General features: G+C 41.9%; 1 protein-coding gene across 3 annotated transcripts in view; it reads right to left on the bottom strand.

Annotated features, from left to right (window-relative positions):
- Nucleotides 1-13,940, bottom strand: part of LOC307269185 (RNA-binding protein with multiple splicing-like) — a 43,327-nt gene that overhangs the window by 23,894 nt on the left and 5,493 nt on the right. For all 3 annotated transcript variants that reach the window (XM_080052038.1, XM_080052040.1, XM_080052039.1), the window contains exons 2-4: nt 5,462-5,539; nt 3,661-3,699; nt 766-828 (exon numbers count right to left, since the gene is read on the bottom strand). In XM_080052038.1, coding sequence (XP_079908164.1) covers nt 766-828; nt 3,661-3,699; nt 5,462-5,539 — 180 coding nt within the window. The remainder of the gene's footprint in view (nt 1-765; nt 829-3,660; nt 3,700-5,461; nt 5,540-13,940) is intronic.

Genomic DNA, 13,940 nt, shown 5'->3' with positions numbered 1-13,940 from the left:
CCCCACTGAGCACTTCAATGGAAACACAGTCGTGACTATTGTTGGCTCACAACAACTTTATCATTTTCTATCCCTTCTCCAACTCATTGTTCTGCCCTTTAATGCGTAACCAGTATCTCAACATCCAAAATCTGACAGCCTCTGCTCGTGTTGTCATGGTCCCACTTTATGAGGATGATAAAAGTCATCAACAACAAGCTCAAGCAGCACTTCAAGAGGTGGTTTGTATCTAGACAGGGTTTAACAATTAAATAAAGTGAAACTAAAGCTGTGTGAGAGCCGGCGTTCATTATGGTCTATCTATACTTTTGTTTCAAGAGAGCTGAATAAAACCCTGTGAGGACGGGCTCCGGTTCATATTTGACTCTGCCTCATCAAGGCTTTCTACCGAGCTACGCACTGGAATGAGTGAGATTAAAATTAAACCCAAGATCAATATCTTCTATTTAGATGTTGGAAGGAGAGCTCATTTTTTTCTCCTGACCTTGCAGGATCCATTGCAAAGGCTTTAAGGGAAAAGGCTTTGGTAACTCATAGGGAAAGATTCAGTATGTATGCAGAGCAGGCAGGGATGTGCTCGTCTTAACTATATACCTTCTCTTGGCATTTCTGCATGTGATGGGAACATGTTAGGAATGTCTGGATTTCTCTGATATCAAATGCATTTGCGAACGAAGGCAAGAAATATGCGATTTGAACTCATCACAAGACATAGAAGGGGCGAGCTGGTGCTGCAGTGGAGCAGGGAGAGGGCATGACACTTACGTTCAAGGCATTCTTAGCAGCCTCTGCCTCTGATCGACTGTCAAAGCTGACAAAGCCCACTGGCTGGGGAGACAAGCAGACAGAACAAAAGGAAGAAACATGGTTTAGGGCAGAAAAACTGAGTCGGCATTTCTGTCTGAGTGACATAGACATGTTCTTATTTTTTTCTTGTCTTTTTTTATCATGCCCAACCCCCCTCTTTTTTTCTCTCTCTCTCTCTCTCACTCTCTCTTTTGCCCTGTTTAGAAAACTGTGGTGACAGTGAGAGAGAGAGAGAGAGAGAGAGAGAGAGAGAGAGAGAGAGAGAGAAGACCTAAAGAAGACTGCAGTGTGAAGAAGCAGCAATTCCTCTTACACTGCCCCAAATGTAAACATTACACATGTTTACTGACTTATCTCATATATATAAATATATATATGTACTATTTTCTATATTTTGTGTATGTCATATGTATACTTGTGTCTAAGTGTACTTGTTCTAACTATTACTGAGTGCTTTGTCAACACTGTTTTAATATGGTCATACACATAAAGCTCATATTAATTTAGAGAGAGAGAGAGAGAGAGAGAGAGAGAGAGGATAAATGGAATGGTGGACGCTAACATAGTACAAGCAGAGTTCATCATTCAGCTCCAATATGCCCAAATATGGGCAATGTATGAGCGAGAAAGTGCATGTAAGAGTGAGTGTGAGAGAGGCAGAGAGAGGGGAAAGCTGCAAAAGGAGAAGAGATAGAGAAAGAAAAAAGAAGACAAATGCGGAGGAGGAAGGGTGTGTGTTGAGAAGGAGAATTTAGAAGTTAAAGGTGATGGTAAAAAATGAAAGAAAAGTGAGGGTGAGAAAGGGAGAAATAGTTTCTTAAGACCTGCTGCTCTAAACAGGCCTGTCAGGTGAAAACCATGCAACGTATTCTTCTTCACATCCTTTTTCACCGCTGTCGTTTTATATTCCGGTGACATCACTCTAGAGTAGAGTCTGAGAAGTAGTGGAGGTGAGTGAGCAAGAGGTAAAAGCAAAAGAAGATTATTAAAAAAAAAAAAAAGATAAAAAAAAAGGTTTGGTTGTCACATTTTAACCACTGTTGCAGATATGAACAAAGAATACAATTTTTTCTTCCAGTGTATATATAGATTGGATGTGTGTGTGTGTGTGTGTGCGTGGTGTGTATGGGGGGATGATGGGAGGGGGTGAAAATCTCTAAACATGTCGCTCCCATGGGGTCGCACTGCACCGTGTGATCTGGAAAAAAAGCAGTGTGGGGTTATGGGAATTTTTGAACTGGTAGAGAAAGCAGAGGAGGGAGGGGAAAAAAGGCAAGACGAAGCATTGAAAAAAAAAGAAAAGAGGGAATAAGTGAAGACGTCCGGAGCAGGAAAGCGTAACTGCTGGAATATATAAATAGAAGAAAAGGTATGAGAGCTTGCTATATATGGGCATGTCTCTGAGTTCTGGGGACTTGATTGATTTACATTGGCCGCCCGTCACTGCCATTAGTCTAGAGGAAACACGCTCAGAACAAAAGAGGAGCCTTCGAGGAATGTTGCCCTGGCACTGTGTGAAGCCCTGAACATAAGCATAGGTTGACATTTGGCCTGGGGAAGATGGCAATTATGAAAAGCATGAGGTAAGGTGGCTAGGTGCAAACAGAGAGAGGGGCAAAGGTGTTGAGTGTCTAACCTGGGCATTAAACAGCAACAACAATCTGCACAAGCCAACATTGTTCTACATTATTTAAATTTGGAATCTTGCAGGTTAAGTAAAGGCCAACCTAGCAACAAAGCTCAAGAAACATGTCCTGCCCCTCCTCCTCCTCCTTGCCTCTGTTGCACCTGTAACAGTGTTCCAACAGTGATGTACATACTATCTATGGATGTGACCGGGGTAACTGGGGTTCATCTGTACATCACTGCAGCAAGGTGTGAAGGAAAAGGGTCTTCTTAGATCACTCTTCTCTACTCAGGTCATTTTTGAAGTAAATTAATACGTTTGCAATTTTTTTTCCCAGCATGGGGATTTGTTGACACATTGAGACACCTGAAGCCGTCACCTCGGCCCACTGGAACCTCTCGATGACATTTCTCTATACAACACAAAGAATCAACTTGTCCAGAAACATAGTTAGCTGATTAACCTCTTGATTGGCAGCCCAAAGCACAATACTATAACTTAAACAATTGACAGAATTAGTGTCACAACAACCCTTACTGAGAACAGTGCTGAAATCTACTCAAAAAGGAAGAAGTAGGCTATATTTAATTAGTTCCTTTAACAGCATACCAGTGAAACAACAAAAGGGGGAAATCCCAATTCATGCGATGGGATTTTAAAGTTTTGCTTTGTTCTTAGTGTTAGAGGTATTATACTAAACCCTAAACCCTTTTAATGAGCGTGTCATGTCTTGGGAAACAGTGTAACGTTTTAATAACTAGACTGACATGAAGCTAAATTGCTTAAGTATAAGTGTGGACACCTGTCAACTGGGCTCCTTTTCAGTCCTGCAGACCCTGTGGGCAAAACGCAATCGTCAGTACGGCTCTTATCAAAAAACGCTCGCTTTGACACCTTTAAAATTATTTTCCCGTCTCCTATCCGCACCCCGCCGGAGTTGACAGTGTGCGACTATGAACTAGCCCACTGCCGAAGGCTTTTCCTTTTCCTCCCCCCCGATAAAGCTTTGTTCTCCCCATTCCAGGTAAACTTTCTCCTGACAACCAATCACACATTCCAGAGAGAAGAAGAAAATAGGATACAGAAGGGAAAGATATTAAAAGGTGCTGATCAGCAAGAAATTGGGTAATGCAAACAGTACCAGTGTGAAGAGACACTGACTCATGCCTTGGTTCATTTAGTTACTTTGTGTAGAAGCACAGTGCTCAGTGTGTCTCGTAGCATACCTGTTTGGAAGTGAGTTTGATCAAGGAACCTTCATAGCCCTGAAAGGAAAGAAAGAAAATGTCAGTCAGACCTGAGAAAAAGTAACTTTTTGTCAAACAAACTAATATATTGCTGTATAAAAAGATCTAGGTAGCTGAATGTTCTAAAATATGTGATTCTTTTCCCCAAAATATCTTAAAATAGAAATTGCATCTGAAGAAGTGCATTGCAGATTCATGCATTGCAGATTCACCACTGATGAAGCTAGGTTGTTTCACCAGTCAAATAGCGCATATTGAACCAAATTAGGAAGGCCTGTGAACTATCGAGCACGACCATACACGCCCCAATCTGGCATAATCCTGCTCTATAAACTCGAGGCTTCAGTTAATTCAATGTAAGGTCACACTTAGATTGCACTATTCTAAGGTTAAACTGCATAACTTTTTCCCAGATCTTTCGCCTTCATGTAACAGATGTAAGATTGCCGAGGGTACACTTGCTCACCACTTTTGGGAATGTCCAGATCTTTACAACTTTTGGCGTCTTGTATTTCAATGGTATTCTAATGTTTTAAATGTGTCTTTAACTCCTGATCCGGAAACCGCCCTGTTCGGACATTCCACAGCCCTGGAAAAATTGGACCACAATGCACGCATAATCATGGTTTGTGGCATAGTAATTGCCAAAAGATGTATCCTGAGGCTGTGGAAGTCCGACTTGGCCCCCCAATTCGAAACCTGGCTGAGGGAAATGGTGGGCATTCTACATGTGGAAAGGCTACGTTATGAGCTGTCAGGTCACCCCTATAAATTCCCCGCTATATGGGGCCCAGTGCTGCGGCACATAGGGAACCAAAAGGTGTGAGGTTTGCCCCAGGTTTGTTTTTGTTTTAGCTTTGTTTTGTTTCTTGTGTATTTAGAGCTTATTCTCTTAATCATTTTGTCTTAGTTATTTATTTCACTTTTTTTCTGTATTCCTTGTCTGTTTATGTGAAGAAAAAAAAACACTAAAATAAAAGTAAAAAAAAAATATTGAAGCCATACAGACTGATTCATTGAGATGTACTGCTTTCAACACTCATGATATAGATGGTTTACTCAGAGTACATACCATGAGCATTAACTAAGGGACAGATTAGATGCATAGCAATTTTCCCATTATTCACTTAAAGTGTATTGATGCCCCATTACAGTGTATTATTCTAGGGCGACAGTCTAACAAGCTTGCTGAATCCATATGCCTTCACCTGAACTAAACACTAGGACTATTTATGTGACAGAGTCAAGCTTCTGAGGTGAAGCATATAGCTTTGTTTCTTTTTCTTTATCGCAGGCAGAGAGCCATTTTTCCATGAGACCCACACACACACACACACACACACACGCACACACACACACACACACACACACACACACACACACACACACACACACACACACACACACACACACACACACACACACACACACACACACACACACACACACACACACACACACACACACACACACACACACACACACACACACACACACACACACACACACACACACACACACACACACACACACACACACACACACACACACACACACACACACACACACACACACACACACACACACACACACACACACGCTTCGCATGGATCAAGATGTGATGGAACCTCGGCTTTAGTGAACACAGACACTTGAACCTCACGGGAAAGTTTCCATTGCCGTTTATTTCATCACCATTAATGGAGGTCGCCATTCACTGCTGGAAAGAAAAGCTGCTAAGAATAGCTGCGGCCCATCCATTTAAAACATACAAACATACCTTAAATGGTCTGAAGAGGAGATAGAGCTCCCGAGGCTTAATATCCAGCGGTAGCCCACTGACAAATAGTGTTCGGACCTGAGGAAGACAAGAAAGAGATCATGTATTTTTCATTAACCTCCACTGGTTATAAATAGCTACTTTGTGTAAATGACAGTGACGCATGAGGTAATGAGGAAAAGCAAAGCAGTTCAATGGCTCTCTGGGTTAGCTTTACACTAAGAGATAGACTTCTCAAACACTGATAGGGAGGTCTTTCAGCTCGGCAAATACACCCACACACCTTAACTCACACACACAAACACACAAACACACACCTTTTCTACAACAAGTGCATTGTGTTCTCGTGTATAATCGCCAGCCTGCTGTGTTTTATGGCAGTACTCCCTTGCAGTGCTAGCCTCTGTTTAACATTTGAACTTTTCAACTTTGCAACTGGAGCGAGCATTGCTGGGGAATAATAATGTATATGTTAGCAAAGAGGGATTGAAATGAAAATGCAAGTGTTAAGGTCTGTAATGAGTCGGAGAGGGTGAAAAAAAGTTGAGATTATAATAATGTGGAAAATGAAAGCTGTGTGGTCACTGGAGGTGTACTGCAGCAGGCAATGTTTAGCTTTGTCAAAGGAACATTTGAGGCATTTTTTATGAAAATTTAAATTTACTGCTTTAAAAAAAAACACATAATACCAACATTTTAACTCTGTATGTTGCCTTCACACAGCTGATAGTGAGTGGGAATTAGGGGGGTGGGTGGGGATGAACTGATAGGCCCATGTGCTGAGAAAAAGGGATAAGCTTGCAATATTGCTTTGGAAGCTTTGGGGAGAATGTAAGACCAATTTACTGTGTGCTGAAATGTAAAGAGTGCAGTGGAGCGACATGTTTCTTAAGGCCTGCCACTCACATGTCAGACAACAGAACTGTCCAATTAGAATATCAGAGGTGCTGCTCACACATAATCTGTTAGCTAGAAAAAATTCAGACTGATAAAATTCCTGTTCCTCTTCTTTTCAAGGGAACTGATATCCTTAATGAAAGTGACAAAAAGTTATTTTCCAATAGAAAGCCATCAAGTGGACAGCTGGTCTCAATAACAGCACCTGGCTGCCATGTCTCAAAGGGCTTGTGTGCACAGCAGTAGGCCTACTTCTTTCATCATGTGTACACACATTAGCACCAACGGCAACATTTAGCAAACACACACATAGCAGCGCTACAAGAGACATCCCGTCACAGCTCATGAATGCAGATCTGGTTACACTATGGAGGCTATTAAAACAGGGGACGTTCTATTTGTTACATTTAATTGTATGTAATTAATTAAGTTTCAGTGCAGTAAATAGTTGTTGACACAGGTATTTCTTACTGTAAACTACAACATGTGTCTCTGAAGTTAAACAAAAAAACTAATTAACAAATGAAACAGCCTCCCTTTTTCCAGTAAAGTGGTGCTAAGATAACTAGGATGGACCTGGAATAATAGATTTAATTGGTTAAAACTAATTTATTGTTTTAACGGGCGCTAATCAAACCATAACTGGAATTATTTAATCAGTGAAGTTGGCTTTGTACAATAGAAACTATTGCTTCAGCCTTCATTACACAAGAGACATCAAACTCAAACAATAGACTGTGTGAATGGAACCCAACTCCAACACCTTCCCCATACACACCCACATCGGACTGTGAGAGTGGATCTGGATGTGTGTAATTCAATCATGCGTTTGAATATTCTGATTCCAGTTAAGGTTGTGTTTGGAATAAAAACCCAGGGGTACGCTACGCAATTACACAGAGTAGTTTCAAAGCTTCCCAGATTGACTAGTAAAGAGATAGCAGCTTCACAACTCTGGGGGACAAAGGAACTGCTGAACTAACACTACACCTCATTCCCACATGTAACCTGATACGCACCAGCGATGCCAAAGGCACAGCAACACACAAACAAAGGAGCTTAGCAACTGGGGGGAGCGATAGCTGCAGAGTGCCAAGCCGGCCATCTCTCCAGCCGAACAAATCTCAACCTGGCGACTTTCTCACCTTGGCTCTTATCTTATCTTATCTTTATCTAATGCCGGGCTGTCCCTGCTCTCTGTCTCTGGCAGTTCTGTTTAAATAAACTCTTTGAGAGGCCGTCTCCTTATATGGACTTACATGGGAACCAACAGAAAGAGAACAGGATGGTATCAATCAGACACAAGCAAGGGCCGTCAGTTGACAGCTGTTGAAACTGATATCACTTGTAGTGTGGACTGGTAAAAAGGAGCTGTAAAAATAGAAACCAAAAATCTAGAAAAGGTGTTTCAGCAGTAGGCAATGGAGTCACAGAGACTGCCATCAACACTGTAGGTGTAACATATCTTGCAGGGACTAGTTTGAATTCTTTGTTCTTTCTGTGTGTGGATTAGTGTCACAACTGAACATTAGAATAACTATACAGCATTGGGTCTAATGTTTCAAAAAGGGTTACAGTAATAGCATTTTTATAGCATCTTCTCAAATTGTACCTCAAACAAGAGGTTTGCTCACATCTAAAAGAAAAAGCATAGTCATCTAAGTCTCCTTCACCATGTTATCAAATATCCCATCTTTAAATTTCACTCCTATTTCCTGTCATGAGGCCATTAGACACTTGAGAGGCGGATATGTTGCACAAGTTCAGACAGAGACACACAGAGAAGAACGAAGTGGTCCTCTACGCACTCAGAACAATGGGACATTCTTGGCTGTTTGGAGGCTCATTCCTGAGACTTCCTGACGTCAGCTGTTGTGATATATGATCGGTTGGACGTGTGTCCGGAGCAGAGCTGACTACGCATGCTGGATACGGGATGATTCACAGGCAAAATGTGTCAACAGCTCCCTCCTGCAGACATCTGCTGTTGATTACAGTATCAGTCTTTTTTTATGTTGCTTTAGAGACGGGCGTGGAGAAAGAGAGGCAGGCAGAGAGCTGTAAAGGACGCTGCCACCAGGTAAAGTGAGGCATCAAAAGATTCACGACGTAGTAAACTACACTGAAGGTCAAGCCGGGGGTTGAGCAGATTCTGAGAGATTCGTAAAAATGGCAAAGATAAACCTTTTGCCACCGTTTTTATTGGGTTATAGAAGCATTGTTTTATGGGTTTCTTTGGGAGTCTTCATTTCCATATGTGCTGAGTGGCCTAGTATGGGCCTTTGAATCATTGACCATTTATGGTGTGCTCACACACACACACCTATAAGTAGGCAGGCTTGGATCAAAAAACATCAGTCCCTAGTCCTTACCTACCTACCAGAGTACTTCACAGCCGGCTACCAGCGCAGTTCCCTGGCAACGCCTTAGCCTAGCACAGCAGAGTGTCAAGCCCCGGGCCAAAAACATCAGATCCTATTAAGGCCACTTCTGCAGCAAGTCTCAGGGGATCAATGCACCTCTAATCAGAGATCCTTTACTGGATGAGGTCTTCACCTTATTGATACTGTATCATTGAACCTTAAAGGTTTGCCGGTGCCATCCTAAGGCTGGGGAAAAGGAGGGGGGTGAGGGGTCTGTGCTTGCACAATCCAACAATTTAAGTGGGGTATTGTCTTAACAGGATTACGACAAATTGGATCACATTTTTTGAATGGTTTCTATCTATTGTGATAATGTTGTGTACACACAAAAGTTATTCCTGAGACCTTTGGACATAGGCGGATAACAAATACCTTTTATTATCGCCAATTAATCTTCATTACTTACTCGATTGTTTTGTCAATAAAATGTTGTAAAGAGTGAAAAATGCCATTGTGGCACAGAGTCCGAGGTGATGTTATCCAATTACTTGTCTTATTTGTCAAATAGTCCAAACCCCTTAAATATTCAGTGTATTGGGAAAGCTGGAAGGAAAGAATGGTTTTTATTATTGCTTGAAAATTACTGGAACAATAAAATGATTGTCAAAACAGCTCTCTGTCAATCAACTAGCCGTGTTATAGATCAATTATTTCAACTGGGCATAGATGATATTACCTAAACAGAGGCCCCCAGAGTGAGACTATAATTCAGACTAACATAAAGGTTGTAAAAAAAGCAAACATAACTCAGACCACTCAATTTGAAATTAAAACGTAAAGTGATCACACAGAATTGTGCAATAGTCCTTAAAAGACAAAAAATAAAGGAGGTCCAATTTGAACCAGAAAGTTGGTTTAGATGTTTGATACAGAACATTTGAGGCATTACTTGCCTATTCACCTTTGTCTTTATCTTCCAAATAAGTTTGGCTAATCTAAAAGTGTGTTTCTCACTAGCTGTTAGTCTGACTGCTTGTGTTCCCACAATACTTCCAGCAGAAATGATGGCCAGACAATGGACATACAAAAATAAGATCTAAGTTTTAGTACACCAAAAGTGATCCTTCAAATGAGCGAGATGAAGGAACAGAAATACAAAGCTTGATAAATGTAGTATTGTTGAGTAGTAGGCTACGTATATTTTAAAAAACTGGTGTTAAAAATATCTGCTACAGCATGACCAACATCAACAGAAAACCCTTCTACCAAACAGCCTGCCCACTATCAAATGTCACAAACCCTTAACTTACAAAGTCGAAAATTGACAGCACAACTGCTGGATAGCTGGAACAATAACTACCTGGAACACCATACACCATTTGTATTAATTAATCTTCCCCTGCATCAAATACAATCAGTCCATTTATGCGGACTGCTTGATTTGTGTAATAAGATGACCTGCCAATTTATTAATGTGTCATTTCTATTCAGCCTGCCATTTAGATGTGTTGCACCTTTTGCCCGAAACGCCTCATTATACCGTGTTACTTTCTCAGATATGTGCTTTGACTTTAATTGAGCGCTTCCTTGACCGTTCATTCTGGCTGAAATGAGGGACACGACCTTGGCGCGATTGGAGATGATTACTATGTGTTCCTTTTATCCTCCCTCTGTGTGTGTGTGTGTGTGTGTGGGTGCGTGCGTGCGTGTGTTTGACAGCCAAGTTATTAGATAGAGGTGCTCAGAGACTCAGATGTATGAGGACATAGCTCTAACCTTGAAGCCTTGAAAGAGGGCGTAAAAGTGCCCTATTGTGGCGCACGTGTGCATGCAAGAATGCTGCAATTAACTGCATATGAAAAAATCTAAAATAAATCAAAGGTAAAAAGCTCAGAAGAAATCTTCCATTGCCCACCCACACAAGTTGCTTTCATACACACATACACACACAGGTATTGGTTCGCTGCCTGTGTGACCCAGCCGATATCAAAGTCTTCCCATAAGCCTGTGCCAGCTAAGGGCAAGTTGAGTTTTCTTGCGTCAGTTGAGCCCCAGCGTTATTAAAAAACAGTCCAACTGACAGACTCCCACCACTGCTTTGCTATCAGAGTTGTCCCTGCTCTGTGTCGGCATCACTCTCCATCCTCCTCACAGGTTGTTTTTTTCTTTCTCTCCCCCCGTGTCGGAGAATGTGAAGAGTGAGATACTGCAGGCACGAAGGGTGTCAACCCACCACAAATGGATGACTCCGTTTGTCTGTTAATCGACAGGGTTCAACGGGTCAAGTTTCACATTTTGGGGTGGAGGGGGGGTCGGGGGGTTGGGGTTAAAAGTCACAGGCTAGGCAACAGGTTATTGTGTAAGTAAGGGGTCAGTTGTGAGGTTGAGCACACCATTGAAACCTTTAGGAGAGTTTCTTTGTTTCTCTTTCTCTCACTCTCTATTATTTCTACCACAAGTGCGTAGGAACAACAATTACCCACTCAGTGAGGGCCGGCAAATGTTCCAACAGGTTAACCTTTAAAAGGACATTTCAAACAGATGACCTAGGAAAAGAACGTAAGTGCCCACCTAACCTTACTGCGTTTCTCCCATTCCCTTGCTCTTTCCTTCCTCTCTCCGTAACACTTTTCCCTAGTTTATGTGTAACCTGGAAAATAATACATCATGTCTTAATGACACACTTTAGCCTATCTATTAACCAATGTTTGACCTCAACCAAAGAGGCCTTTACTTTAAGCTTTCATTTTGCTAGAAGAGAGTTCAGAAGAGGAGAGCGTCTCGTTCACACACTGTCAGCTGCACGTCAGTTTGACTCCTGTCAGCTTAAGACTTCCTCAACATCTTTCATACTAGTTTTTTTGCTCTCTTCTTCCGTCCGCTCAACTGATGAGTCCAGATAAATGGACTTAACATTCCAAAGCGCTCATTAAAGTGAACTAATCGGCCAAGTCCGCCTCATCCCTTTTTCCCGGACTCCCCCTTTTGTTGCCGCCTGCCCAAGTGGACACCTTAGACTATTTGGTTTGAGGTTGGGTGGGCCGTGGAGGGGTGGGTGGGGGTTCTTGCCCAAGTTCTGCAAGTTGAGACAAAAACAACAGTCATCCTCCGTGTCTCCATGGAGAAATGTAAGCCAACAGCTTGATACCTTCCCTTTTCAGTGAGGAGACAGCCGTTCCTTTGTGTGTATTGTTGAAAAGGATGCAAAGGATCCCATATTCGGGCATTTAATGATTATCTTGTCAAAAGTTATTAAAGCCTAATATAAGACGATATCATCAAATTGCTTTATTGTCCAATCAATGTCCCACATCTCCAAGAGACAAAGCTGTGACCGGGAAATCTTAAGCATTCTGGCTTGACAATATTACAATGTATTACTTACTATGATTTTGGCACAAAATATAATTTATTTTCAGGATGTGTCTTTAGCTTAAAGCAGCACTGTGTACACTCTGTCCCTAGCAGGTTAAAAGTTGAACTCTTCAAAAATAAAATGCATTATTGAATGAGTCACTACACACAGGGGAGCAAAGGTTTGCTAACTTTTAATCTACTTAACGCTACTTAAACATTATGTCTTAGCATTTTATGCCAAAATGGTCTCTTATGGCACCAGCGGCTGCTGTTTCACAAAGGGCACATGGTCCTGCTTTAAAGTTTGATTACCTCAATTACTTTACTGAATATTAGATTGGAAATCAATTCTGCTCTAATTCAATCATATCATATCATAATGGAAGAAACATAGGGGAAAGCACCTCTCCTTTCCTGGAACAAGACATTGAGAATGTAAGGATCTGATCCAACCAGGCCTATCCACCTACTTTTCTAGCTTGTTAAGCCTATCTTGAGAGGTTTGACCTCGGATGCCTAACCCTTGCTCGCCAGCCAAAAAAAAGCTGTTGGTTTCTCCATGTTGCCGTTCTGCCTGGCTCGCTCCTGTCTCCAGCGCTCTACCCATGACCATAAACGGGCCTCATGTTCAGAGGTCTCAGGGTCATGCTTTCAACGTATGGGCAGATAAGGGAGAAGGAGTGTGTCTACTGGGAAGCGAGGAGAGAGAGAGGGAGGGAGGGAGGGATAGCAGGATGAAAAAGAAGGGAGTGGTGGTAGGAAAGAGGAGAAGAAGGGTGGCAAATTATAAACAGTGACCAACTTGAGGAAGGGAGGGAAAGAGGGAGGAAACGGCCAGAGAACAAGATAAAGAGAGGGAAGATGAAGAAGGGGTGGAACGGATGGAAGGAAACGGAGGGGAAGGGAGATAAAAGTGTGGAGAGGGAGCAGGAGAAATGGGGGGAGGAAGGACGGATGGATGGATGGATGGATGGATGGATGGATAAGGGGGTTAGAGTAAAGGAATTAGGGATGCATGTAGCGACAATTTTACCCAACGTTTAAACCAAAGTACTGATTTTGACTAGTCGACTAGAGACTTTAAGCAAGAAAACACTGAGAAAAACTAACTTTTCCACATGCTGGACAGTTATTTACTAATCGACTAGTCATTTGGGTTTCCATTTGTGGACATTTAAACGTTTGACTGACTACTCGTGGTCGTCCCTAAAAGAAATAAGATTTTGTTTATTTACTGTAAAAGTGGGGAGAACCTAAAAGGGGTGAAGGAGAGTTGGAGAGATGACATAATGTATACTTAATTAATGGTGGATAATTATAGCTTGTACGTAAGCAATATTAAGTAGCGGTGACATAACAAGCACATACATTCAGAATGACAAAGCAGGACAAGATGGCTGATGCTGCCGAGTCACACACACTCACGTTTCCTTCACTTGTGGAGTGTGTCATTAATTACAAAGCAAACTCACAAGTTTGACAACTAAGGCCTTTTAAGGAAAGCAGCAGCAGACACTTCACTCCTCGCTCATGGTCAGCTTTGATCACTTTATGTATAGCATAGCTGTGAATTTCAATATCCGGTGCATTTCTTTATCTCCCACTTTTCTCTTTTTCCTCTCACACCAGTCTAGCGGGATCCTTTGCCAGCCGTTCCTGACGCTAAGCCTTGTTGTTGTCTTTTAAAATACCTCTTGTCGCGCAGCTGACGAATAGCTGAGATAAGATGACAATTCCCCCTGCTCTTATATAAATAAACTCCTAGCTATCAGGGGGGTATAGATGGAGCAGGGTTTGTACTGTTTCTGTCAGCCTTCTTTATTGTGTAATAAAAGGTAGAGTCAGCGATTCTGGAGAATGCT

The sequence above is a fragment of the Ammodytes marinus genome (genome assembly GCF_949987685.1).
Source record: "Ammodytes marinus genome assembly, chromosome: 23".
In the NCBI taxonomy this organism is placed as follows: Eukaryota; Metazoa; Chordata; class Actinopteri; order Uranoscopiformes; family Ammodytidae; genus Ammodytes; species Ammodytes marinus.
Note: the sequence above shows the minus strand (reverse complement) of the source record. Positions and strands in the feature narration are given on the sequence as shown.